This window comes from Rhinolophus hipposideros (genome assembly GCF_964194185.1).
Source record: "Rhinolophus hipposideros genome assembly, contig: SUPER_9_unloc_1, whole genome shotgun sequence".
In the NCBI taxonomy this organism is placed as follows: Eukaryota; Metazoa; Chordata; class Mammalia; order Chiroptera; family Rhinolophidae; genus Rhinolophus; species Rhinolophus hipposideros.
Genome location: NW_027669497.1, coordinates 445,533 through 473,203, shown reverse-complemented (window position 1 = coordinate 473,203; position 27,671 = coordinate 445,533). Strand labels below are relative to the sequence as shown.

General features: G+C 38.8%; 1 protein-coding gene across 1 annotated transcript in view; it reads right to left on the bottom strand.

Annotated features, from left to right (window-relative positions):
• LOC308502944 (uncharacterized protein) overlaps positions 1–27,671 on the bottom strand; it is a 171,627-nt gene that overhangs the window by 105,920 nt on the left and 38,036 nt on the right. The window contains exons 10-21 of the mRNA XM_081080747.1: positions 23,551–23,590; positions 23,122–23,180; positions 20,999–21,071; positions 18,797–18,976; positions 18,104–18,137; positions 15,503–15,554; positions 10,597–10,723; positions 10,252–10,310; positions 7,624–7,696; positions 5,466–5,645; positions 4,766–4,799; positions 2,176–2,248 (exon numbers count right to left, since the gene is read on the bottom strand). Coding sequence (XP_080936873.1) covers positions 2,176–2,248; positions 4,766–4,799; positions 5,466–5,645; positions 7,624–7,696; positions 10,252–10,310; positions 10,597–10,723; positions 15,503–15,554; positions 18,104–18,137; positions 18,797–18,976; positions 20,999–21,071; positions 23,122–23,180; positions 23,551–23,590 — 984 coding nt within the window. The remainder of the gene's footprint in view (positions 1–2,175; positions 2,249–4,765; positions 4,800–5,465; positions 5,646–7,623; positions 7,697–10,251; positions 10,311–10,596; positions 10,724–15,502; positions 15,555–18,103; positions 18,138–18,796; positions 18,977–20,998; positions 21,072–23,121; positions 23,181–23,550; positions 23,591–27,671) is intronic.

Sequence of the window (27,671 nt, the reverse complement as noted above, 5' to 3'; positions counted from 1 at the left end):
GTAAAATACTTGAACATAATAAAGGCCATATATGACAAACCCTCAGCTAATCTCATAATTCATGATGAAAAACTGAAGCTCTTTTCTCTACGTTCAGGAACACCGCAGGGCTGTCCCCTATCACCTCTGCTTTTAAGGATAGTGTTGGAAGTCCTCGCCAGAGCAATCAGGCAAGACAAATAAGTAAAAGGCATCCAAATTGGGAATGAAGAAATTAAATTGTCACTCTTTGCAGATGACATGATGCTATATATAGAAAACCCTAAAACTCCACCAAAAAGCCATTGAAAACAATCAACTAATACAGTAAAGTTGCTGGCTACAAAATCAATGTACAAAAGTCCATTGTATTCCTATATACTAACAATGAAATCTCAGAAAAAGAAAGCAAAAGAACAATTCCTTTTGCAATTGCAAGAAAAAGTATAAAACACCTAGGATTAAACTTAACCAAGGATGTGAAGGATTTATATGCTGAAAACTATAAGACATTTTTAAAAGAAATTGAAGAAGACACAAAGAAATGGATAGACATTCCATGCTCATGGATTGGAACAATCTACATAGTTAAAATGCCCGTATTACCAAAACAATATACAGATTTAATGCAATCTCCATCAAAATCCCAATAGCACATTTTAAAAAATAGAACAAAAAAATCATCAGATTTGTATCGAACCACAAAAGACATCAACAGCCAAAGGAATCCTAAGCAAAAAGAACAATGCTGGAGGTATCAAACTCCCTGACTTTAGCTTGTACTAAAGGGCAATAATAATCAAAACAACATGGTATGGGCAGAAAAACAGACACATAGACCAATGGAATAGAATTGAGATCCCAGAAATAAACCCACATAAATATGGACAGACAATTTTTGACAAAGAAGCAAAAAGCATACAATGGAGAAAAGACAGCTCCTTCGATAAATGGTGCTGGTAGAATTGGAAAACCACATGCAAAAGAATAAAACAGGGCTGAAATCTGTCACCGTGTACCAAAATTAATTCAAAATGGATCAAAGACTTAAGCATAAGACCTGACACAATAAACTGCATTGAAGAAAACATAGTTACTAAACTTATGGACCTTGGGTTCAAAGAGCATTTTATGAATTTTATGACTCCAAAGGCAATGGAAGTAAAAGCTCAAATAAATGAATGGGACTATATGAAACTTAAAAGCTTCTGCACAGCAAAAGAAACCATCGATAAAATAAAGAGGCAACCAACTGAATGGGTGAAAAAGTTTGCAAACAGTGCCTCCGATAAGGGGCTAATATCCAAAATATACAAGGAACTCATGAAACTCAACACAAAAAACCAAACAAACAACCCAATTGAAAAATGGGCAGAGGACCTGAAGAGACATTTCTCCAAAGAGGACATACAAATGGCAAATAGACATATGAAAAAAAGCTCCACATCACTAATCATCAGAGAAATGCAAATAAAAACCACAATGAGATATCACCTCACCCCATTCAGAATGGCTATCATCAACAAGACAAATAGTAACAAGTGTTGGAGAGGCTGTGGAGAAAAAGGAACCCTCATACACTGTTGGGGGGAATGCTGGCTGGTGCAGCCGCTATGGAAGGCAGTGTGGAGGTTCCTCAAGAAATTACAAATAGAATTACCACATGACCCAGCAATCTCTCTCCTGGGTATCTACTCAAATAATCTGAAAACTTTTAATCATAAAGACAAGTGTGCTCCAGTGTTCATTGCAGCTTTACTTACGGTGGGTAAGACAGCGGAAACAACCAAAACGTCCTTCGATAGATGAACGGATAAAGAAGTTGTGGTACATATAAATAATGGAATAGTATTCGGTGGTAAGTAAAGATGAAATAAAACTATTGCTAAATGGGGTCTAATGGGGTGATGGAAAGAGAACTGACTGGCTGGTGACCACACAATGTGAGATATAGATAATATATTACAGAATTGTACACCTGAAATCCATGTCACTTTATTAACAATTGCACCCCAATAAACTTTAATTTAAAGGAAAAAAACCCTCAAGTGGTGATATTTTATAAAATGGTTCACAGTGACAAATTTTCCATTACAAACATAAAACAATGATAGGGGGAACACTATTAAATTTTACAAATGCTACACAAAACTAAATTCTGAGTAAAAAAGTTAATTTCACACAGGAGCCTTTTACCTTGGTACCAACATCCAAGAGTCCATCGTCTGATAGAGCCCGTGAATCATTCCTGCCAGGTTTCCAGGAAAGACTTTAGGGTAAAAATACACAACAAAAACAGTGAGTGCATTCCTTTACAAAAACAACAACAACAAAAGGAGTAAAATTCAGCTATCTGCATAGGAAATGAAGTTTCTTGATATGATTAAAATTTAGACGATGTTCTAGAAAAGCTATCAGTTATCTATTGCTGCCTCCACCACTCCCAACTCGTGCAATATTTAATGAAGATACACTCCAGGTTTCCATTACAAAGAACGACAGCAAACATGTTGGCAACACCTGAGAGTACCTTGTTTTCACCAAAAGTCCCCAGGGCTGAATTGAAAACGCAATTAATAGCTGACAAGATGAACCTGAACTGGGACAAAAGCAATGACCTAAATCAAGGTAGAACGATACACTGAGCCTTCTCCACGGTCTGTCCCTGGTTCAAAGATTAATCTGTGTGGGTCAAAAACGGCAGTCTTGCTTCTTTAACATAGAAAGCAGTTACTAAACTCACCCCATTCCTTGTTTTCACTCAAAAACACTACAGTGAGGTCCCTGAAATGCATGAAATGTTTGCAACTTACATGTACAAAAGTCAAAGAACAAATATGTACGTTGTTAGCCTCCCCACTCTCCGATCACTTGTCCGCACAGCTTCCTGGCAATCTCCAACCTTGAAAACTTCAGCCTACAAAGGCATAGACTCCTGAAACAAGGTTGGGCTCAAATGACCCACAGTAGGAGTTCTCTATGTCGCTGTTCCTGGAAAACAAGCTAAATGGAGCCTCAGTCATCCACTCCCAACACAGGCATGTTACCACCTACCCAACTCCATTACTGTTTTCACAATCAGTCCTCCCTCTGCCCAACCCTCCATCTCCATGGGAAGGACATCAGCGCGTTGGGCAAAGAGGTGGAGGTGACGAGACACCGGCCGTGGGCCATAGATCTATGTAGTTCAGCAATCTCCAGTGCCTTTGGACTCGAGGGGACCCCCTCTGTAATTTCGGGTGCAGGTGGATGATACCACATTCCTACTTGCTATAAAGAGAATGTTTCCACAGTCTCAAAGGTTTAATATGTTTTCATACAACCTTAAATTTTGCTGGTTCCTCCAATTCAACAAACGAAAAAGCACCAACCTGTTCAGACGCCCTTGAACCCATTACTTTAATCTGCTTCTTTAGACAACTACCAACATCCGGTGTCCTTCTTGTTTGTAATTTCTCTTTACCTTGTCATACCCTACTCTTCTGATCTCTTTTCCCTTATCTGATCTCTGATCTCTATTCTAAAAGCCTTATTCCTATTCCAACCCAGTGTTGGTCCTATTGAGACTTGGATTCCCCTGCTAATTCCATTCTTATCCTCTTCCACTGCATTCACTAGACCTTTCCATAATTAAACCCTCACCCAAAGGATGATAAAGAAGGAAGTGTACTGGGCTTAGAAACCTACAGTTAATCTCATTTCATCACTCACTATACTCAAATAAGTCACTTTAATCTTTTGGAGCTCAAACTCCTCATGTGATCAACTACTTGACCAAAACATTAATGGCAGCATGAAGTGCTAGGGGGTGTTTTGAATAATTAATTGATAACATTCCTTCAACACCTGGAATTCTATGTACTTTTGATTCTGTCAAGAAAAATGGAGAACACTTAGCTGGCAGAAGTGGAATAAAATAACACAACAGCAACAATAATACCCCGAGTAATGCAGAGAAAAAGGGAAAAAAATCAAGAAAACTCATGGAAGAAGGAAGAAAGACTCTGGAAAAAGAGAAAAAACTTCCTACAACAAGGGAAACGTAGTAGCCAGAAGGGAAACACAGGCTGGGAAGTCAGTCAGTAGAGGAATCAATTAGAAATATCATCTCAATTTGTGCTGCATTAACACAACATGGTCTATACATAGATGTTCTTCACTTACAGAACAACGATTCATCCCAAGAAGTGTACGTCGCATTATACCTGAAAACATTTATCTGATTAGGTCTTGCTTATGTACAACCTGTGGTTCTGTGGCCACAGTGAACTGAGATCTGCCCTTAACACTGATGGTGAAAACAAGGTTCTCGTGACTGCTGCAACTGTCAAGTACATTAAGACAAGAGATTGGGCTAACTGGGCTTGGTAGGAAACTTCTAAATCAGCACTAAGGCATCACTAAACGGGACTCTCTGAGGCCACCTGACTTGCACCTGAATCTTGAATCCAGACCTGTCCAGGCACTTCTCAGTACAGGCTGAGGGACAAGAGAATGGACTTGGGAAGCCAAGCAGGCTGAAGGACACATCACAGGTCAGCCTCTTGGTAACAATGGAACCAGGGGTCAGTTAATCCACCTCCCGGAACCACACTCGTCTAATGAATAAAAACTAGGCCAAACAGCACAGCTACTTTGCGAATCTACTGTGCCGACGACCTGGGATAACCAATGGTAGGCACATAGTATAGGGTCTAGGCCAGAGCAGAACACTCATTAAAGCTTACTGGCTTCTCTCGGCAGTTTCTTAGTTAACATGCAATTTTAGAAATCCATAAAATCCTACCTGCTTGCAGGGTCGCATTTAGGACACTCATCCACTGTTAAAGAAAAAATTTACATACATTGTAAATACACAATAGAAAAACACAGAACTTTCAAAGCGTCCGATTCAAGTGATGTAAAAATGTTTCTTTGGGAACACCCCTGAAGACTATAGTAGAGTGAATGTTACTGATACAACTGGTGGGCAATTAATACATGAAGAACTTTTACTTCCTCTGCTGTATGTCTGTGTGTGTGTGTGTGTGTGTGTGTGTATGTATACACACATATATATATTAATATATATTCATACACATACACATATGCACATATATATATACACATATATACGTATGTACCTATCTATATATGTGTGTATGTATGCATATATACTCCCCAGTGTACGCTAAATACTAGTCTAAATGGAATCACACTTTCTCCTTATTCCCTTTCTTATTTCCTTATGTTACTCTGATTGAGGAAGAATACCAATGTCCTGCTAAAAGTTATTCTATTTGGCTGTAAGTTGTGTAAACAGAGTAAACATAAAGCAGATTTTGCTACAAAATGACTGTAGGAAAGTCAGAACTACGATCAACCTATACAGAGGCGGGCTAGGGTTGAACTCTTTGTTTTTTTATTTCCTTCTTTGCTTTCTCTGTTTCCTGGTGGCTGTGATTCACACCAGTCATGGAGGGAAGAATTATGTAAGAGGAACACACCTACAACCTGCGTCTTTCGTTTGTCTATTACGGCCATCTGTCCAAACTGTGTGGATGCTGACAGAGGTTTTCTCATTGAGTGTGTGGCAAATGGCCCTTTATCATCAAATTTCGAATCCCCGGAACTTTGACAAGTTCCATGATTGGAAATCAAAGAAGTAGCATTCCAGCTGGAAGAATCTGAAAATAAAATTTTCGTTTATGAGGAGGTAAAAATAACACAAAGCTGACCATCTTGTAAAACGTCCTTCTTCAGAGAAGCAGTCCCACGTCCTCCTTTCTCCCAAACACTCTACTCCTTTAGAGTGCATTTTATTTTAGGTGTCCTATACTTGCCATTCACGTAAGTTAAGCTGAATTAAGTATTGTCACTCAGCAATTTCTGTTATATAATGTGTTTCCAATTAAAGCTTTTCTTCTTAATAGTTAAAATGGTGTGGGTGTGAATTTTTTTGTCATTATCAAAAGTTATGTCTAACCGCTTAAGTTTAAATATGTGTGACAAACATGGGTTTAAAACAACTTTCAATGAATCGTACTATTTCAAATAAGAAATTACTTATTACAAGACAATAGTCTTTTCTAAATGCTCCAATAGCTTCAGAATTCATTTTTTAAGCCTTAGAAAATTGAAATTCAAATGAAAAATGACAGGCTTGGGTGACCGTATGGTTTCCAATTAAAAATACGATCAGGGCCAGACCGGTGGCTCAAGTGATTAGAGCTCCATGCTCCTAACTCCGAAGGCTGCCGGTTCGATTCCCACATGGGCCAGTGGACTCTCAACCACAAGGTTGTCGGTTCAGTTCCTCGAGTCCCGCAGGGGATGGTGGGCTACGCCCCCTGCAACTACTAATGGCAACTGGACCTGGAGCTGAGCTGCACCATCCACAACTAAGACTGAAAGGACAACAACTTGACTTGGAAAAAGGCTTGGAAGTACACACTGTTCCCCAATAAAGTCCTGTTCCCCTTCCCCAATAAAAAAAAAATATCTTAAAAAAAAATACGATCAAACTAGGTATACATTAGCTCCAAAGAATACAGGGCACCATGAGACAGAAAACAAATACATAACAAAACATTTTCCTTTTGCTTTTTAAACAAAATCTCAGCTTAAATCTACGAGACAAGTGAAAGAAAACCACACTGTAGAAGTGAAGCTTTAAAGCCTCTTTTATCACTTCACATCCAGGAAGCCCGTACATCATTTAAGACGGTGGTTTCCAATGTCATGTGAGAATCCGTGAAGTCCCAAGGTCTGTCAGTCGAGGGGCCCGAAAAGGTCAAAACTATTTTCACAGAAATACTGAATGTCATTTGCCATTTTCACTCTCATTCTCTTCTAAGTGTACAGTAGAGTTTTCCACAGCCGTGATATCACAGCTCTGATGGTGACATCATAGGTCTACGGTTACTGGGTCGTAGCTCCAATGGCTCACAGAATGCATGACTGTGTGTGCTCCTATTTTAAATTGTTCAGTTTTTATTTCTAATATTGTCACTATGTATGGAGCCTACCGACTTAAAAATGTTCTTTGGAATGCTCAATAATTTTTAATCGCATAAAAGCATCCCAAGGCACAAAAGCTTCAGAATTCCTGTTTTCAAAGATTGTGTCTACCAAATATTCATTACCATTAACTACTTCTCCCATTTTTAATAATCGAAGACACCATAGGCGCATGTACACACATAGCCAGTGTCTGCTCAGCAGAACATCTGGTTGTCTTAAGACCATCAGTGTCACAACACTAAGAGGAAGTAAAGTTAAAAACAATTGTCATGGTAGCAACTGAAGCTTACTTGGGTAAACGTCAAAATTCAAATGACCATTTGAAAACGCTGGAAAAATCTTCCAGTGTGATAATTGACCTCTGGTAACGCTATTAAGTACAGGGATTTTAAACTGGGACATTTAGGCTATGGAACAAACGGAGAACCATCTTAGTGAAGTCACCAATTTAAAATCTCATTTTCTTATTCCTGTGAATACCTTTTCTCAAACACCGGTACCAACAATGACATCACGTTATTTATGTCAAATCCTTCAATTAAATTTGTAACAAAAAAAAGGAATGAGAAAGAGAAGACTGCAAGCATGTCACATGTCCTTGCGTACTCCTTCCCAAAATTAAATTGGTATTACAAAGAGTACCTGGTCTGAAGGGTTGCACCAAATCCATTCCTAAAGCTTTGTTAGGAACAGGATCTTCCAATTCAATGCTCGGCTGAAGGGGTTAGGAAACAAGATGATTAGTAACTAATGGACACTTCATGCAATCTCTAGTTAACAATTCAGGATAACAATATTAATGTTATAAACTCCAAGAAAAGGACTTTTTGAAAAATAGGTATTTAAGCAAATATTAGGTTGGTACAAATGATATTGCAGTTTGTGCAATTTTTTTAGACCTTTTAAACCGCAATTACTTTTGCAGCGAACTAAATACCTTGAAAAGTGTACTTCCTATAACTTTGACTTATTTCTAATGATACATTCTTTCTGTTTGTTTGTTTGCTTTTTTAGTTTTAAAGCAAGATACTTGCCTGACATGGTAAGAAACCTTGGTGTATGTCCTGTGGAGTCTAAACAGAACATATTAGAACCTACTTCATCTAGGTCAAGAAGAGCTTGGAAAAATCAAACTCTTATTTGATAAAAATTTTGATAGGAAAAGTGATTAAACAGAATGACAAAGGTGTAAGAAAAACCTTTCTTTAAGTGATATTTAAATAAATAATAGGAAAATGTTATATATAGTAATGCAACTTTTCAAAAAGTTTGTAAAGATTTTGTTGGGTATCCGATGGACATGCGTCCTATTTGGGAGACCACCTCAGGGATACTGTGGATACCTGATCATGGCATTGTACATCAGAAGCTAAACATTAATGAATGCCAACTATAATTTTATATATATAATGTGATGGTTCAGTGTGAGGTCGGAGGGATAGTGGATGGGGGGAGGGGGGTTCACAGTATGAGGGATATAAATGATGAACGTCTAAGTATTACCTTGTTTTGTACACCTGAAACTAATAAATAAATAAATTTATGAAAAAAAAAAAAAGAACAATTTGAGGAAGCCCTTCCCTTCCTCTGTAAGGTAACAGGGTTCCATGGTTGCGGCTGCCCTTGAATACAATTATATTAACATTTAGTTTACATTTTCAAAACTAAGAGTTAAGTTTATATATTAGGAGTTTGGGTATTGTTCTAGTACAGAATATTAAATTTATTACTCTTTTTACTTCCTTTGGCTTTTTAAAAATACATTAAAAAAAAAGATCTAATTAGGGAAAATAAGAACATTTATTTACTAACCATCTCAAATGTACCAGGCATCTGCCATGCACAGTTTATTTCTTTTCCACACAAACAACAAATATAAAAATGGTTTGATGCTGGTTAGCCCTCTTCCTGCTTCCTGACCATTCCAAGACACTAGAATAAAATGATGAACCCACAGGATCCATTGCTGTCCCTGCCCAGCAGGTTTCGCTCCTAGACCTTCACATGACTGGCTCCTTCTCATGCTTCACGTAGCAGTATCCCACACAGACGTTTACTTCAGGTCAAAACACTGAGCTCGCACCAACAGAGCCTCAAGTACCGAAACACTACACATCAACAGGGTATCGCCTATCACAGTCTCCTGAAGTTTAGCATCCCCCAGATTAGAAATCCACATGCCCCTTCTAACTTTTCCACTCTGTTCTTGACACTACGGCCATTTGATTGTCCTTCAGGTTTACAAAAAGTGTCCCCACCATTTGGTAAGTCACTACCACCCACTGTGATCATTGATTTTACATTTCTATAGCTCCCTTTACACTTCACAAAGTGTTTTCACATTTGTTACCACATTAGTTCATTTCACACCCTGAAAGGTAGGCATAAGTACCTTTATGATGAATGAGGTCACTGACATCCAACAGGTTAAAAAGAAGTTTCCCCCAGATCCCACAGCTAGTAAGTGACCTATCCAGGGTTCTAGTGTGTTCTTATCGTCAAACACAGTGTCTACACCAGTAGGCAGCAGCTGCCTATATCAGAAGATCACACTCCTCCTGTCTCTTTTCACAGCTGTCATCTCACATTGGCTCATCATTACTTTGTACTTCTATTACTACAAGCATGGTTGCCATCAAGATACTCAATGCATGCTATTTTATCTGAACAGGACAGTTGTTGTGTATTAAAGCAGCACTCGGCCGATTGTCGTTAGTATAATCCTGCACAGTATTACTATTAACAATGCTCTTCCTTCCCTGGAAAAGTTCCTTGCAGATCTATTGGAGAATACAAATACAATAATACTTGCATGTAGCAGGCATTATCTTTTCAAATTCCAAGGTATAAAAAACCCTAAATTCCAAATTCTTTCTTTCTGAATCTCATTAGGACATTTACACAACCGTAAAAACCACAGAATCATGCATTTGGGCATACCTCAAGCTGGAATAATTCTTTAGCTTTTAGGTAAACTTAACTTCAGAACCCAACTGATTCCTTATGACTTGGAAGCCTTCTCGTTTTATACTATTCTACACCGACCGCCTTCAGTGACCCATGCAAGTTAGCTGAGCTGTACTACGCTGTCTCATTATATTCAGCACATATGTATTTTATTAATTATAGGCTAAACCATAATAAAATAATTTAGGTGGGGAAATGCAGAGGTGAGAAAGTATAGTCAAACCATACCTTTTATGTTTTAACATCACCGGATGGTGATATTTAAAATAATAAAGATAAAAAAATAGTAGTGAATGACAGTACCTCAGAATCCCAACATGATTTTTCAGCTTCGTCTTTCAATCTTAATGCCGATGTTTTAACTATAAAACGTAGTCACAGAACATTAATGTGAACATATATTTCTATGCATTTTAAATACACATCCAAGTCATGAATATTTCCATAAAAGTAACAGCAGAAAAGAATTTCAGGGGGTCAAAACATTTGCAAGAAGAAGCAGTTGTTAGTAATGGGGATACTTTTGCAAAAAAGATAGGAACAAATGCTTATAAGAAATGAAAATCACAGTTGGATCTACACGTGTTACATTTGTGCATAGCAGCACTTAAGCTGGACAGAATTCATAGATAGTCACTAAATTATCACTTGTATTATTTTGGTGTGCTCCATCAACACAAGTCAAGATATCAGTTTTTGTTTGCTCTTGTGGAGCACTTTCAATAATATCCACACCATTTTCTCTTTTTCCAATTGGCGGCTTGGTTGCTTCTTTCTATTAAAAAAAAAGAAAAGAAAAACCCAACTTCAGAAAACATCATATTCATTTACTCATTCACTCGCTCACTCAGTCCTTCAGTCAGTAAGAAAACAAACCGCTATCATAGCCATCAAATCATAGGCATAGACCCAGGGGAAGCTGGAAATAGAAATGAAAGATTTTGTCCTATATTCTAGTAGAGGTCGATATACTATAATTTGTGAAAACAATCAGAACAGAAAAGTACCGCTCTCCAGTCCTACACCTCAGATAAATAAAGTATAGTACGGGCACAAAAGAAACAACAATCAGTTGTACCACATGCTGCAAAAACAGGGCTGCATCTTGAAAGACATACGAGGTGCGGAGGGAAACCATGAAGGGGAGTCCAGAAAGGGCAGCGGGCGCAAAAGCCTGCGTATGAAACAACATATTGTAAGTGAGGGCAGAAGAAGAATGGGGTAAGCCTGGAACTCTGAGAATGGGATGGAGAGACAACTGCAGAATCAGAACCAAATCAAAGAAGGCACGTGTCATGCTAGCAGATGAATTCTACCCTCACGTCATGGGGAATCACTCAGTAAACAAAGGTTTGCATCATCACAATTCTAGTTTACAACAGCCACTCGGGCACCATTTATGATATTGAGGAGTTCCATTTCTTTCTAGGAGCCTATCCATCAGCCTGTCTTGCTTCACGACATAGCGCCTCGCAGCTGCCTACAAATCACGAACACAGCTACCAACAACAGGTCACTCTGTAGCTTCCCCTAGGTGGCTCCCGATAGGGCACAAACAGCAGCTGACCTGGGCCTGCCCCACAGCCCCTCCCAAGAGGCCCCAAATCCAACACACCTTGGACCAGCTTCAAGTGACACCAGAACAGCACCAAATTGGCTTCACAAATGACAAAGCCAAGCCATGGACTGAGCAGACACCGGAGTCCTGCTACAGCCGATCTCACTCTGCGAGGTCAGCCTACACACAGGGGTTCATCTACTGCAGTCACAGCCAGTCGTCCTGTGGGTCAATTCCACACCCAGATGTGCCAACAGCAATAAGGCTCAAGTACAACAGGAGGGCACACACCAACCACATGAGCTTCTGGAACACAAGGCTCAGGTAACCGGGGTCTGTACCACTGGGCCACACACAACACCTGGTACATAAGGCAATACTGTCAAGATGAGGAGAATTGGCAGATCCACAGAATACACAGAAAGAAACACAGAGAGGAAGTGAAAAAAGATGAGAGAAAAAAAATTTCTCTAATGAAAGACCAGGAAAAAAAAACTAGAGAAAGAACTAAACCTAATGAACACAAGTTATCTACAGGACACACAGTTCAAAATACTACTTCTAAGGACACTCAATGAACTTTTGGGAAAAAGTAGATAAACGTTGTAACACATCAACAGAGACAGCAAACATAAAAAATGGACATGGAAATCATTAACGAAAGTCAAACATGAAAAATAGAACATCTGAAATGAGTAATTAATAGATGGAATCAGTACCAGATTTCGTTGAGGCAGACGTTCAAATCAGTGATTTGGAAGACAAGGGAGCAGAAAATACACAATCAGAACAGAAGAAATAGATATGAAAAATGACTATGGGTCAAAAAAAAACAAGAGAGAGAGAAGGCTTTAAGGGACTTCTGGGACAAGATAAAGTGTAACAGCACTCGTAAGGCTATCAAAAGGAGAAGAGAGAGACAGAAAGGAATTGAAAACCTATTTGAGTAAATAATGACGGAAATCTTCTCTTACTTGTTGAAGGAAACACAAGCGTAGGAAAAACAGAGTTCCAAGCAAAATAAAGCCAAACAGGCCCAGACCAAGACATACCAGAATTAAAACACCAAAGGGTAAAGACACAGAGAGATATTAAAAACAGCAAGAGAAAAGCAGTTAGGTACATACAAGGGAGCTTGCATAAGACTGTCAGGTGATCTCTCAAAAGTAAATCTGAAGGCCAGAGGAATGGGTAAGAAATATAGAAATGTGATGAAACGCAATAATTTACAACCAAGAGCACTGTATCCAGCAAGGCTCTCATTTAGAATCAAACGAGAGGAAAAGAGCTTGCCAGAGAAAAAGGAGGTGATGCAGTTCAGCACCAGGAAACCACTATCACAAGAAATGTAAAACCACGACTAGAAAAAAAAGGAGGATGAGGAGAAGGAGGAGAAAGAGCAGGAGGGGGAGAAGTGAATAAGAAAATGCCAATAACTACGTACCTACAAATAATTACTTTAAATGTAAATAAATTAAATGCTCCAGAAAAGACATAAGGTAGCTGAATGGTTAAGAATGCAAGACCCATACACACGACAATCAAACTACAAACTTTCTTCACCGCAAAGGAAACCAACAACACCATGAAGTCACGACCGGATGAATGGAGAAGATATTTACCAATGATATATTTGATAAAGGGTTGACATCCAAAACATATAAGGAACTCATAAACCTTAACACCAAAAGACGAACAATGCAATTACAAAATGAGAAGAGTACCTGAATAGACTTTTCTCCAAAGGGGTCACACATATAGCCAAGAGACATACGAAAACATGCTCCGTGTCACTAATCATCAGAGCAATGCAAATTAAAAATACAATGAGCTACCACCTCACAACTGTCAGAATGTCCATGATCCATGAATCAACAAGCAACAAGTGTTGGTGAGGATATGAAAAAAAACGGAGTCCTCGTGCACTGTTGGTGAGACTGCAAATCCAGGCAGACAATGGAAAACAATATGGAAGTTCCTCAAAAATTTAGATATAGAACTACCATGTGGCACAGAAGTCCCTCTTCTGGGTTTTCCTCCACAGAAATCCAAAACACTAATTAGAAAAGCAATATGCATTTCTATGGTCGTTGCCACATTATTGTCTTTTTCTCTTTTTTTATTGTTTTGCCGCATTATTTTCAATAGTCCAGATAAGAAAGTAACCAAAAAATCCATCATCTTGGAGAAAGAAGAAGATGGACATATATATATAACAAAATGCTACTTGTCTGTAATGAAGAATAAATACTTATCGTTTGTGACACATGTGTGGACCTAGAAGGTATTATTCTAAGTGAAAAAAGTCAGACAGAGAAAGACAAATACCACATGATTTCACTTATTGGTTATGTCCAAAAAAAAAAAAATAAATGAACAGAGAAAAGGGAAACAAACTCATAGGAGCAGAGAACGAACTGATCCTTGCCCGGTTCGAGGATTGTTAAGGGAATGATTGAAATGGAAAAAGGATTAAGAAGTATAAAGTGGCAGATATAAAATAGTCATGAAGATGTCAAGTACAGCACAAAGAATACAGTAAATAGGATTGTAATAACGAAGTACGGTGTCAGGGATACCACACTAATCGGGGTACCAGTTTGCACATTATATAAATGCCTAATCACGATGCTGTACACCTGAGGCTCACATCATATTGAATGTCAGCTGTAACAGAAATGAAAAATTTTACATTTAAAAAACAAAACTAAAAACTTTCTGAAACTTGACATTTGACTATATGGTTTTTAAGAATCTCTGCTTTTGACCAGAGTAAAGAAAGGATCCTATCTTTTGTAGACACTGCTCCTTTCTTTACTTTGGTCAATGCATCATGGACATGGGCATAGAATCTCACGGACATATTTTTATAGGGAGCAGCCAAGAGCATCATCAGCTTTGGAGCCAAGTGGATTTTGCATCAAACCCTCAAACTTCTCCCTGGCTACTGCAAGTCATGCTGCCTAGACTGTCTTGGTCTCCATTTACTTATCTCTGAAGATGAAGATTCCCTTCCTTCACAAAGCTATTCTGAGGATTAACTCACATCGTGCTGGTTACAGAATAGGTCCAGAACAAGTGTTGATTTGACTATGGAGTATTTCACCATATCAGTGAAAAGAAAATCTGTGTCGCTCTTGCTTATACGGGCCAGGGCCCATGCATCAATACCACATAATAAAACACGCCATTAAAACACTAAACTTGGGAAAAAAAATCTCTGCTTTTCAAATTGGTTATTATTTTATGCAAAACATGTACTCTTCAATTAGATGAAGACACTTAAATATATTCACAATGCAATGATTTAGATCATTGTCCAATCCCTTTGTAATATGAGTTTTGAGATGGAGAACGTGAATTCGAAACTTCAAAACTCTACTATTATTTTAGTCTAAACGATGAACCTAGTATACCGGAAACTAATATAAAACAATATGGAATGTCCACGGAATGTCAATGAAAAAAAAATGGAGAAAACACTCCCTCCTAACAAGGATAGGATACCAACATACAAAGTGTAAAAAAATAAAACTATATGTCTTATGCTATACAGTTTTAAAACTGAAAACTACCAGCAAGATTTCATGACTGTTACAATGAGTACCGGAATCCACTAAAGATTTCATTTAGGCACGAGTATGATAAAAGTCAGGCTGGTATAACGTAAAAGTCACATTAAAAATCCTTACCCTTAACCAAATTGCATATCTCTGTCACTGTGGGAAAACTCCCTGTAGAATTTTACTATCACTATACATATCCCAGCCCCTTCTTTTTCTCAGCTCCCATCTTCAATACTTATTAAAGTTAAAAGAACAACAACAAAACAATGAAGCGTCAAATGGTCATATGTTATAAAATGTTTCACGCTGACCAATTTTCCATAACAAACATAAAACAATGATAGGTGGAGCACTACTAAATTTTACAACTCAGTGCTACACAAAACTAAATTAAGAGCACAAAAGTTAATTTCACACAGGAGACTTTTACCTTGGTATCAACATTGAAGAGTCGATCGTCTAATGTAGACCATGAATCATCACTGCCACGTTTCCAGGAAAGAGTTCAGGGTAAAGATACACAACAGAAACAAGTGAATTCATTTCTTTACAAAAGCAACAACAACAACAACAAAAGGAGTAAAATTCAGCTATCTGCATATGAAATGAAGTTTCTTGATATGATTAAAATTTAGATGATGTTCTAGAAAAGCGATCAGTTATCTATTTCTGAATGCACCACTCCCAACTCATGCACGAGTTAATGAAGATACACTCTAAGTTTCCATAACAAAGAATGACAGCCAACATGTTGGCAACACCTGACAGTACCTTGTTTTCACCAAAAGTCCCCAGGGCTGAATTGAAAACGCAATTAATAGCTGACAAGAGGAACCTGAACTGGGACAAAAGCAATGAGCTAAATCGAGGTAGAACTATACACTGACCCTTCTCCATGGTCTGTCCCTGGTTCAAAGATTAATCTGTGTGGGTCAAAAACGGCAGTCTTGCGTCTTTAATGTAGAACGCAGTTATTAAATAGACTCCATTCCTTCCTTTCACCCTGAAACACTACAGTGAGTTCCCTGAAATGTGTGAAATGTTTGCAAGTTACACGTACAAAAGTCAAAGAACAAATATGTATGTTGTTAGCCTCCCCACTCTCCGATCACTTGTCCGCACAGCTTCCTGGCAATCTCCAACCTTGAAAACTTCAGCCTACGAAGGCATAGACTCCTGAAACAAGGTTGGGCTCAAATGACCCACAGTAGGACTTTTCTATTTCCCTGTTCCTGGAAAATAAGCTCAATGGAGCCTCAGTCATCCACTCCCAACACAGGCATGTTACCACCTACCCAACTCCATTACTGTTTTCACAATCAGTCCTCCCTCTGCCCAACCCTCCATCTCCATGGGAAGGACATCAGCCCGTTGGGAAAAGAGGTGGAGGTGACGAGACACCTGCCGTGGGCCATAGATCTATGTAGTTCAGCAATCTCCAGTGCCTTTGGACTCGAGGGGACCCCCTCTGTAATTTCGGGTGCAGGTGGATAATACCACAATTCTACTTGCTATAAAGAGAATGTTTCCAGAGGCTCAAAGGTTTAATATGTTTTCATACAACCTTAAGTTTTGCTGGTTCCTCCAATTCAACAAACGAAAAAGCACCAACCTGTTCAGACGCCCTTGAACCCATTACTTTAATCTGCTTCTTTAGACAACTACCAACATCCGGTGTCCTTCTTGCTTGTAATTTCTCTTTACCTTGTCATACCCTACTATTCTGATCTCTTTTCCCTTATCTGATCTCTGATCTCTAATCTAAAAGCCTTATTCCTATTCCAACCCAGTGTTGGTCCTATTGAGACTTGGATTCCCCTGCTAATTCCATTCTTATCCTCTTCCACTGCAGTCACTAGACCTCTCCATAATTAAAACACTCACCCAAAGAATGATAAAGAAGGAAGTGTGCTGGGCGTAGAAACCTACAGTTAATCTCATTTCATCACTCACTATACTCAAATAAGTCACTTTAATCTCTTGGGGCTCAAACTCCTCATGTGATCAACTACTTGACCAAAACATTAATGGCAGCATGAAGTACTAGGGGGTGTTTTGAATAATTAATTGCTAACATTCCTTTAACACCTGGAATTCTATGTACTTTTGATTCTGTCAAGAAAAATGGAGAACACTTAGCTGGCAGAAGTGGAAAAAAAATAACACAACAACGGCAACAATAATACCCCGAGAATGCAGAGAAAAGGGGAAAAAAATCAAGAAAACTCATGGAAAAAGGAAGAAAGACTCTGGAAAAAGAGAAAAAACTTCCTACAACAAGGGAAAGGTATTAGCCAGAAGGGAAACACAGGCTGGGAAGTCAGTCAGTAGAGGAATCAATTAGAAATATCATCTCAATTTGTGCTGCATTAACACAACATGGTCTATACATAGATGTTCTTCACTTACAGAACAACGATTCATCCCAAGAAGTGTACGTCGCATTATACCTGAAAACATTTATCTGATTAGGTCTTGCTTATGTACAACCTGTGGTTTGGTGGCCACAACGAACTGAGATCTGCCCTAAACACTGATGGTGAAAACAAGGTTCTCGTGACTGCTGCAACTGTCAAGTACATTCAGACAAGAGCTTGGGCTAACTGGGCTTGGTAGGAAACTTCTAAATCAGCACTAAGGCATCACTAAACGGGACTCTCTGAGGCCACCTGACGTGCACCTGAATCTTGAATCCAGACCTGTCCAGGCACTTCTCAGTACAGGCCGAGGGACAAGAGAACAGACTTGGGAAGCCAAGCAGGCTGAAGGTCACATCACGGGTCAGCCTCTTGGTAACAATGGAACCAGGGGTCAGTTAATCCACCTCCCGGAACCACACTCGTCTAATGAATAAAAACTAGGCCGAACAGCACAGCTACTTTGCGAATCTACTGTGCCGACGACCTGGGATTACCAAAGTTAGGCACATAATATTGGGTCTAGCCCAGAGCAGAACACTCATTAAAGCTTACTGGCTTCTCTGGGCAGTCTCTCAGTTAACGTGCAATTTTAGAAATCCATAAAATCCTACCTGCTTGCAGGGTCGCATTTAGGACACTCATCCACTGTTAAAGAAAACATTTACATACATTGTAAATACACAACAGAAAAACACAGAACTTTCAAAGCATCAGATTCAAGTGATGTAAAAATGTTTCTTTGGGAACACCCCTGAAGACTATAGTAGAGTGAATGTTACTGATACAACTGGTGGGCAATTAATACATGAAGAACTTTTACTTCCTCTGCTCTATGTCTGTCTGTGTGTGTGTGTGTGTGTGTGTATACACACATATATATTTTAATATATATTCATACACATACACATATGCACAGATATATATACATATATACGTATGTACCTACATATGTGTGTATGTATGCATATATACTCCCCAGTGTACGCTAAATACTAGTCTAAATGGAATCACACTTTCTCCTTATTCCCTTTCTTATTTCCTTATGTTACTCTGATTGAGGAAGAATGCCAATGTCCTGCTAAAAGTTATTCTATTTGGCTGTAAGTTGTGTAAACAGAGTAAACATAAAGCAGATTTTGCTACAAAATGACTGTAGGAAATTCAGAACTACGATCATCCTACACAGAGATAGGCTAGGGTTGAACTCTTTCTGTGTTTTTTATTTCCTTCTTTGCTTTCTCTGTTTCCTGGTGGCTGTGATTCACACTAGTCATGGAGGGAAGAATTATGTAAGAGGAACACACCTCCAATTTGCGTCTTTCGTTTGTCTATTGCGGCCATCTGTCCAAACTCTGTGGATGCTGACAGAGGTTTTCTAAATGAGTGTGTGACAAATGGCCATTTATCACGAAATTTCGAATCCCAGGATCTTTGACAAGTTTCATGATTGAAAATCAAAGAAGCAACATTCCAGCTGGAAGAATCTGAAAATAAAATTTTCGTTTATGAGGAGGTAAAAATAACACAAAGCTGACCATCTTGTAAAACGTCCTTCTTCAGAGAAGCAGTCCCACGTCCTCCTTTCTCCCAAACACTCTGTTCCTTCTTAGTACATTTTATTTTAGTTGTCCTATACTTGCCATTCACGTAAGTTAAGTTGAATTAACTATTGTCACTCAGCAATTTCTGTTATATAATGTGTTTCCAATTAAAGCTTTTCTTCTTAATAGTTAAAATGGTGTGGGTATGAATCTTTTTGTCATTATCAAAAGTTATGTCTAACCGCTTAAGTTTAAATATGTGTGACAAACATGGGTTTAAAACAAGTTTCAATGAATCGTACTATTTCAAATAAGAAACTACTTATTACAAGAAAATGGTCTTTTCTAAATGCTCCAATACGTTCAGAATTCATTTTTTAAGCCTTTGATAATTGAAATTCAAATGACAAATGACAGGCTTGGGTGACCTTATTGTTTCCAAGTAAAATACGATCAGGGCCAGACCGGTGGCTCAAGTGGTTAGAGCTCCATGCGCCTAACTCCGAAGGCTGCCGGTTCGATTCCCACAGGGGCCAGTGGACTCTCAACCACAAGGTTGTCGGTTCAGTTCCTCGAGTCCCGCAGGGGATGGTGGGCTACGCCCCCTGCAACTACTAATGGCAACTGGACCTGGAGCTGAGCTGCGCCCTCCACCAATAAGACTGAAAGGACAACAAGTTGAAGCTGAATGGCACCCTCCACAACTAAGATTGAAAGGACAACACCTTACTTGGAAAAAAGTCCTGGAAATACACTGTTCACCAATAAAGTCCTGTTCCCCTTCCCCAATAAAAAAAAAATCTTAAAAAAAAATACGATCAAACTAGGTATACATTAGCTCCAAAGAATACAGGGCACCATGAGACAGAAAACAAATACATAACAAAACATTTTCCTTTTGCTTTTTAAACAAAATCTCAGCTTAAATCTACGAGACAAGTGAAAGAAAACCACACTGTAGAAGTGAAGCTTTAAAGCCTCTTTTATCACTTCACATCCAGGAAGCCCGTACATCATTTAAGACGGTGGTTTCCAATGTCATGTGAGAATCCGTGAAGTCCCAAGGTCTGTCAGTCGAGGGGCCCGAAAAGGTCAAAACTATTTTCACAGAAATACTGAATGTCATTTGCCATTTTCACTCTCATTCTCTTCTAAGTGTACAGTAGAGTTTTCCACAGCCGTGATATCACAGCTCTGATGGTGACATCATAGGTCTACGGTTACTGGGTCGTAGCTCCAATGGCTCACAGAATGCATGACTGTGTGTGCTCCTATTTTAAATTGTTCAGTTTTTATTTCTAATATTGTCACTATGTATGGAGCCTACCGACTTAAAAATGTTCTTTGGAATGCTCAATAATTTTTAATCGCATAAAAGCATCCCAAGGCACAAAAGCTTCAGAATTCCTGTTTTCAAAGATTGTGTCTACCAAATATTCATTACCATTAACTACTTCTCCCATTTTTAATAATCGAAGACACCATAGGCGCACATACACATGCCGCCAGTGTCTGCTCAGCAGAACATCTGGTTGGCTTAAGACCATCAGTGTTACAACACTAAGAGGAAGTAAAGTTAAAAAACAATTGTCATGGTAGCAACTGAGGCTAACTTGGGTAAACGTCAAAATTCAAATGACCATTTGAAAACGCTGGAAAAATCTTCCAGTGTGATAATTGACCTCTGGTAACGCTATTAAGTACAGGGATTTTAAACTGGGACATTTAGGCTATGGAACAAACGGAGAACCATCTTAGTGAAGTCACCAATTTAAAATCTCATTTTCTTATTCCTGTGAATACCTTTTCTCAAACACCGATACCAACAATGACATCACATTATTTATGTCAAATCCTTCAATTAAATTTGTAACAAAAAAAAGGAATGAGAAAGAGAAGACTGCAAGCATGTCACATGTCCTTGCGTACTCCTGCGCAAAATTAAATTGGTATTACAAAGTGTACCTGGTCCGAAGAGTTGCACCAAATCCATTCCTACAGCTTTGTTAGGAACAGGATCTTCCAATTCAATGCTCGGCTGAAGGGGTTAGGAAACAAGATGATTAGTAACTAATGGACACTTCATGCAATCTCTAGCTAACAATTCAGGATAACAATATTAACGTTATAAACTCCAAGAAAAGGACTTTTTGAAAAATAGGTATTTAAGCAAATATTAGGTTGGTACAAATGATATTGCAGTTTGTGCAATTTTTTAAAACCTTTTAAACTGCAATTACTTTTGCAGCGAACTAAATACCTTGAAAAGTGTACTTCCTATACTTTGAAATATTTCTAATGATACATTCTTTTTGTTTGTTTTTTTAGTGTTAAAACAAGATACTTGACCGACATGGTAAGAAACCTTGGTGTATGTCCTGTGGAGTCTAAACAGAACATATTAGAACCTACTTCATCTAGGTCAACAAGTGCTTGGCAAAACCAAACTCTTATTTGATAAAAATTTTGATAGGAAAAGTGGTTAAACAGAATGACAAAGGTGTAAGAAAAACCTTTCTTTAAGTTATATTTAAACAAATAATAGGAAAATGTTATATATAGTTATGCAACTTTTCAAAAAGTTTAATAAGATCTAATCAGGGTAAAATAAGAACATTTATATATTAACCATCTCAAATGTACCAGGCATCTGCCATGCACAGTTTATTTCTTATCCACACAAAAAACAAATATAAAAATGGTTTGATGGTGGTTGACCCTCTTCCTGCTTCCTGACCATTCCAAGACACTAGAATAAAATGATGAACCCACAGGATCCATTGCTGTCCCTGCCCAGCAGGTTTCGCTCCTAGACCTTCACATGACTGGCTCCTTCTCATGCTTCACGTGGCAGTATCCCACACAGACATTTACTTCAGGTCAAAACACTGAGCTCGCACCAATAGAGCCTCAAGTACCGAAACACTACACATCAACAGGGTATCGCCTATCACAGTCTCCTGAAGTTTAGCATCCCCCACATTAGAAATCCACATGCCCCTTCTAACTTTTCCACTCTGTTCTTCACACTACAGCCATTTGATTGTCCTTCAGGTTTACAAAAAGTGTCCCCACCATTTGGTAAGTCACTACCACCCACTGTGATCATTGATTTTACATTTCTATAGCTCCCTTTACACTTCACAAAGTGTTTTCACATTTGTTACCACATTAGTTCATTTCACACCCTGAAAGGTAGGCATAAGTACCTTTATGATGAATGAGGTCACTGACATCCAACAGGTTAAAAAGAAGTTTCCCCCAGATCCCACAGCTAGTAAGTGACCTATCCAGGGTTCTAGTGTGTTCTTATCGTCAAACACAGTGTCTACACCAGTAGGCAGCAGCTGCCTATATCAGAAGATCACACTCCTCCTGTCTCTTTTCACAGCTGTCATCTCACATTGGCTCATCATTACTTTGTACTTCTATTACTACAAGCATGGTTGCCATCAAGATACTCAATGCATGCTATTTTAACTGAACAGGACAGTTGTTGTGTATTAAAGCAGCACTCGGCCGATTGTTGTTAGTATAATCCTGCACAGTATTACTATTAACAATGCTCTTCCTTCCCTGGAAAAGTTCCTTGCAGATCTATTGGAGAATACAAATACAATAATACTTGCATGTAGCAGGCATTATCTTTTCAAATTCCAAGGTATAAAAAACCCTAAATTCCAAATTCTTTCTTTCTGAATCTCATTAGGACATTTACACAACCGTAAAAACCACAGAAGCATGCATTTGGGCATACTTCAAGCTGGAATGATTCTTTAGCTTTTAGGTAAACTTAACTTCAGAACCCAACTGATTCCTTATGACTTGGAAGCCTTCTCGTTTTATACTATTCTACACCGACCGCCTTCAGTGACCCATGCAAGTTAGCCAAGCTGTACTATGCAGTCTCATTATATTCAGCACATATGTATTTTATTAATTATAGGCTATACCATAATAAAATAATTTAGGTGGGGAAATGCAGAGGTAAGAAAGTATAGTCAAACGATACCTTTTATGTTTTAACATCACCGGATGGTGACATTTAAAATAATAATGATAAAAATAATAGTAGTGAATGACAGTACCTCAGAATCCCAACATAATTTTTCAGCTTCTTCTTTCAATCTTAATGCCGATGTTTTAACTATAAAACGTCACAGAACATTAATGTGAACATATATTTCTATGCATTTTAAATACACATCCAAGTCATGAATATTTCCATAAAAGTAACAGCAGAAAAGAATTTCAGGGGGTCGAAGCATTTGCAAGAAGAAGCAGTTGTTAGTAATGGGGATACTTTTGCAAAAAAGATAGGAACAAATGCTTATAAGAAATGAAAATCACAGTTGGATCTACACGTGTTAGATTTGTGTATAGCAGCACTTAAGCTAGAAAGAATTCATAGATAGTCACTAAATTATCACTTGTATTATTTTGGTGTGCTCCATCAACACAAGTCAAGATATCAGTTTTTGTTTGCTCTTGTGGAGCACTTTCAATAATATCCACACCTTTTTCTCTTTTTCCAATTGGCGGCTTGGTTGCTTCTTTCTATTAAAAAAAAGAAAAGAAAAACCCAACTTCAGAAAACATCGTATTCATTTACTCGTTCACTCGCTCACTCAGTCCTTCAGTCAGTAAGACAACAAACCGCTATCATAGCCATCAAATCATAGGCATAGACCCAGGGGAAGCTGGAAATAGAAATGAAAGATTTTGTCCTATATTCTAGTAGAGGTCGATATACTATAATTTGTGAAAACAATCAGAACAGAAAAGTACCGCTCTCCAGTCCTACACCTCAGATCAATAAAGTATGGTACGGGCACAAAAGAAACAACAATCAGTTGTACCACATGCTGCAAAAACAGGGCTGCATCTTGAAAGACATACGAGGTGCGGAGGGAAACCATGAAGGGGAGTCCAGAAAGGGCAGCGGGCGCAAAAGCCTGCGTATGAAACAACATATTGTAAGTGAGGGCAGAAGAAGAATGGGGTAAGCCTGGAACTCTGAGAATGGGATGGAGAGACAACTGCAGAATCAGAACCAAATCAAAGAAGGCACGTGTCATGCTAGCAGATGAATTCTACCCTCACGTCATGGGGAGTCACTCAGTAAACAGAGGTTTGCATCATCACAATTCTAGTTTACAACAGCCACTCGGGCACCATTTATGATATTGAGGAGTTCCATTTCTTTCTAGGAGCCTATCCATCAGCCTGTCTTGCTTCACGACATAGCGCCTCGCAGCTGCCTACAAACTCACAAACGCAGCTACCAACAACAGGTCACTTTGTACCTTCCCCTAGTGGCTCCCGGTTGGGCACAAGCAGCAGCTGATCTGGGCCTGCCAGACAGCCCCTCACAAGAGCCCCAAATCCAACACACCTTGGGACCAGCTTCAAGTGACACCAGAACATGACCAAATTAGCTTCACAAATGACAAAGCCAAGCCATGGACTGAGCAGACACCGGAGCCCTGCTACAGCCGATCTCACTCTGCGAGGTCAGCCCACACACAGGGGTTCATCTACTGTCGTCACAGCCAGTCGTCCTGAGGGTCAATTCCACACCCAGATGTGCCAACAGCAATAAGGCTCAAGTACAACAGGAGGGCACACATCACCCACATGAGCTTCTGGAACACAAGGCTCAGGTAACTGGGGCCTGTACCACTGGGCGCCACACGACACCTGGTATATAAGGCAATACTGTCCAGATGAGGAGAATTAGAAGATCCACATAAACTCTGAAACAAACACAGAGAGGAAGTGAAAAAAGAAGAGAGAAAGAAATTTTTCTCTAATGAAAGACCAGGAAAAAAAAACTAGAGAAAGAACTAAACCTAATGGAGACAAGTTATTTACCAGACACACAGTTCAAAATACTACTTCTAAGGATGTCAATGAACTTTGGGGAAAAGTAGATAAACGTTGTAACACATCAACAGAGACAGCAAACCTAAAAAATGGACATGGAAATCATTAACGAAAGTCGACTATGAAAAATACAACATCTGAAATGAGTAATTAATAGATGGAATCAGCACCAGATTTGGTTGAAGCAGACGTTCAAATCAGTGATTTGGAAGACAAGGGAGCAGAAAACACACAATCAGAACAGAAGAAAAAGATATGAAAAATGATTATGTGTCAAAAAGAACGAGAGAGAGAAGGCTTTAAGGGACTTCTGGGACAAGATAAAGTGTAACAGCACTCGTAAGGCTATCAAAAGGAGAAGAGAGAGACAGAAAGGAATTGAAAACCTATTTGAATAAATAATGACGGAAATCTTCCCTAACCTGTTGAAGGAAACGCAAGAGTAGGAAACACACAGAGCTCCAAACAAAATAAAGCAAACAGGCCCAGACCAAGACATACCAGAATTAAAACACCAAAGGGTAAAGACACAGAGAGATATTAAAACCAGCAAGAGAAAAGCAGTTAGGTACATACAAGGGAGCTTGCATAAGACTGTCAGGTGATCTCTCAAAAGTAAATCCGAAGGACAGAGGAATGGGGAAGAAATATAGAAATGTGATGAAACGCAATAATTTACAACCAAGAGCACTGTATCCAGCAAGGCTCTCATTTCGAATCAAACGAGAGGAAAAGAGCTTGCCAGAGAAAAAGGAGGTGTTGCAGTTCAGCACCAGGAAACCACTATCACAAGAAATGTAAAACCACGACTAGAAAAAAAAGGAGGATGAGGAGAAGGAGGAGAAAGAGCAGGAGGGGGAGAAGTGAATAAGAAAATGCCAATAACTACGTACCTACAAATAATTACTTTAAATGTAAATAGATTAAATGCTCCAGAAAAGACATAAGGTAGCTGAATGGTTAAGAATGCAAGACCCATACACACGACAATCAAACTACAAACTTTCTTCACCGCAAAGGAAACCAACAACAACATGAAGTCACGACGGGAAGAATGGAGAAAATATTTGCCACTGATATATTTGATAAAGAGTTGACATCCAAAACATATAAGGAATTCATAAACCTTAACACCAAAAGACGAACAATGCAATTACAAAATGAGAAGAGTACCTGAATAGACTTTTCTCCAAAGAGGTCACACAGATAGCCAAGAGACATACGAAAACATGCTCCGTGTCACTAATCATCAGAGCAATGCAAATTAAAAACACAATGAGCTACCACCTCACAACTGTCAGAATGGCCATCATCCATGAATCAACAAGCAACAAGTGTTGGTGAGGATGTGAAGAAAACGGAGTCCTCGTGCACTGTTGGTGAGACTGCAAATCCAGGCAGACAATGGAAAACAATATGGAAGTTCCTCAAAAATTTAGAAATAGAACTACCATGTGGCACAGCAGTCCCTTCCCTGGGTTTTCCTCCACAGAAATCCAAAACACTAATTTGAAAACAACATGCATTTCTATGGTCGTTGCCACATTATTTTTTTTTTATTGTTTGCCGCATTATTTTCAATAGTCCAGATAAGAAAGTAACCAAAGGATCCATCATCTTGGAGAAAGAAGAAGATGGACATATATATAACAAAATGCTACTTTTCTGTAATGAAGAATAAATACTTATCGTTTGTGACAACCTGTGTGGACCTAGAGGGTATTATTCTAAGTGAAAAAAGTCAGACAGAGAAAGACAAACACCACATGATTTCACTTATTGGTGATATGCAAAACGAAATAAATGAACAGAGAAAAGGGAAACAAACTCATAGGAGCAGAGAACTAACGGATCGTTGCCTGGTTCAAGGATTGTTAAAGGAATGCTTGAAATGGAAACAACACTAAGAAGTATAAAGTGGCAGATATAAAATAGTTGTGAAGATTTCAAGTACAGCACAAAGAATACAGTAAATAAGATTGTAATAACGAAGTACGGTGTCAGGGATACCACACTAATCGGGGTACCAGTTTGCACATTATATAAATGCCTAATCACGATGCTGTACACCTGAGGCTCACATCATATTGAATGTCAGCTGTAACAGAAATGAAAAATTTTACATTTAAAAAACAAAACTAAAAACTTTCTGAAACTTGACATTTGACTATATGGTTTTTAAGAATCTCTGCTTTTGACCAGAGTAAAGAAAGGATCCTATCTTTTATAGACACGGCTCCTTTCTTTACTTTGGTCAATGCATCATGGACATGGGCATAGAATCTCACGGACATATTTTTATAGAGAGCAGCCAAGAGCATCATCAGCTTTGGAGCCAAGTGGATTTTGCATCAAACCCTCAAACTTCTCCCTGGCTACTGCAAGTCATGCTGCCTAGACTGTCTTGGTCTCCATTTACTTATCTCTGAAGATGAAGATTCCCTTCCTTCACAAAGCTATTCTGAGGATTAACTCACATCGTGCTGGTTACAGAATAGGTCCAGAACAAGTGTTGATTTGACTATGGAGTATTTCACCATATCAGTGAAAAGAAAATCTGTGTCGCTCTTGCTTATACAGGCCAGGGCCCATGCATCAATACCACATAATCAAACAGGCCATTAAAACACTAATCAAGAGATCAAAAAAAATGGCGGCGTGAGGTGAGCCTCTGTAACGCTCCCCTGGAATTTACAACGAATCTGACAACAATAACTCCACAAAGGACTCCTTGCACAGCAGACAGGCAAGA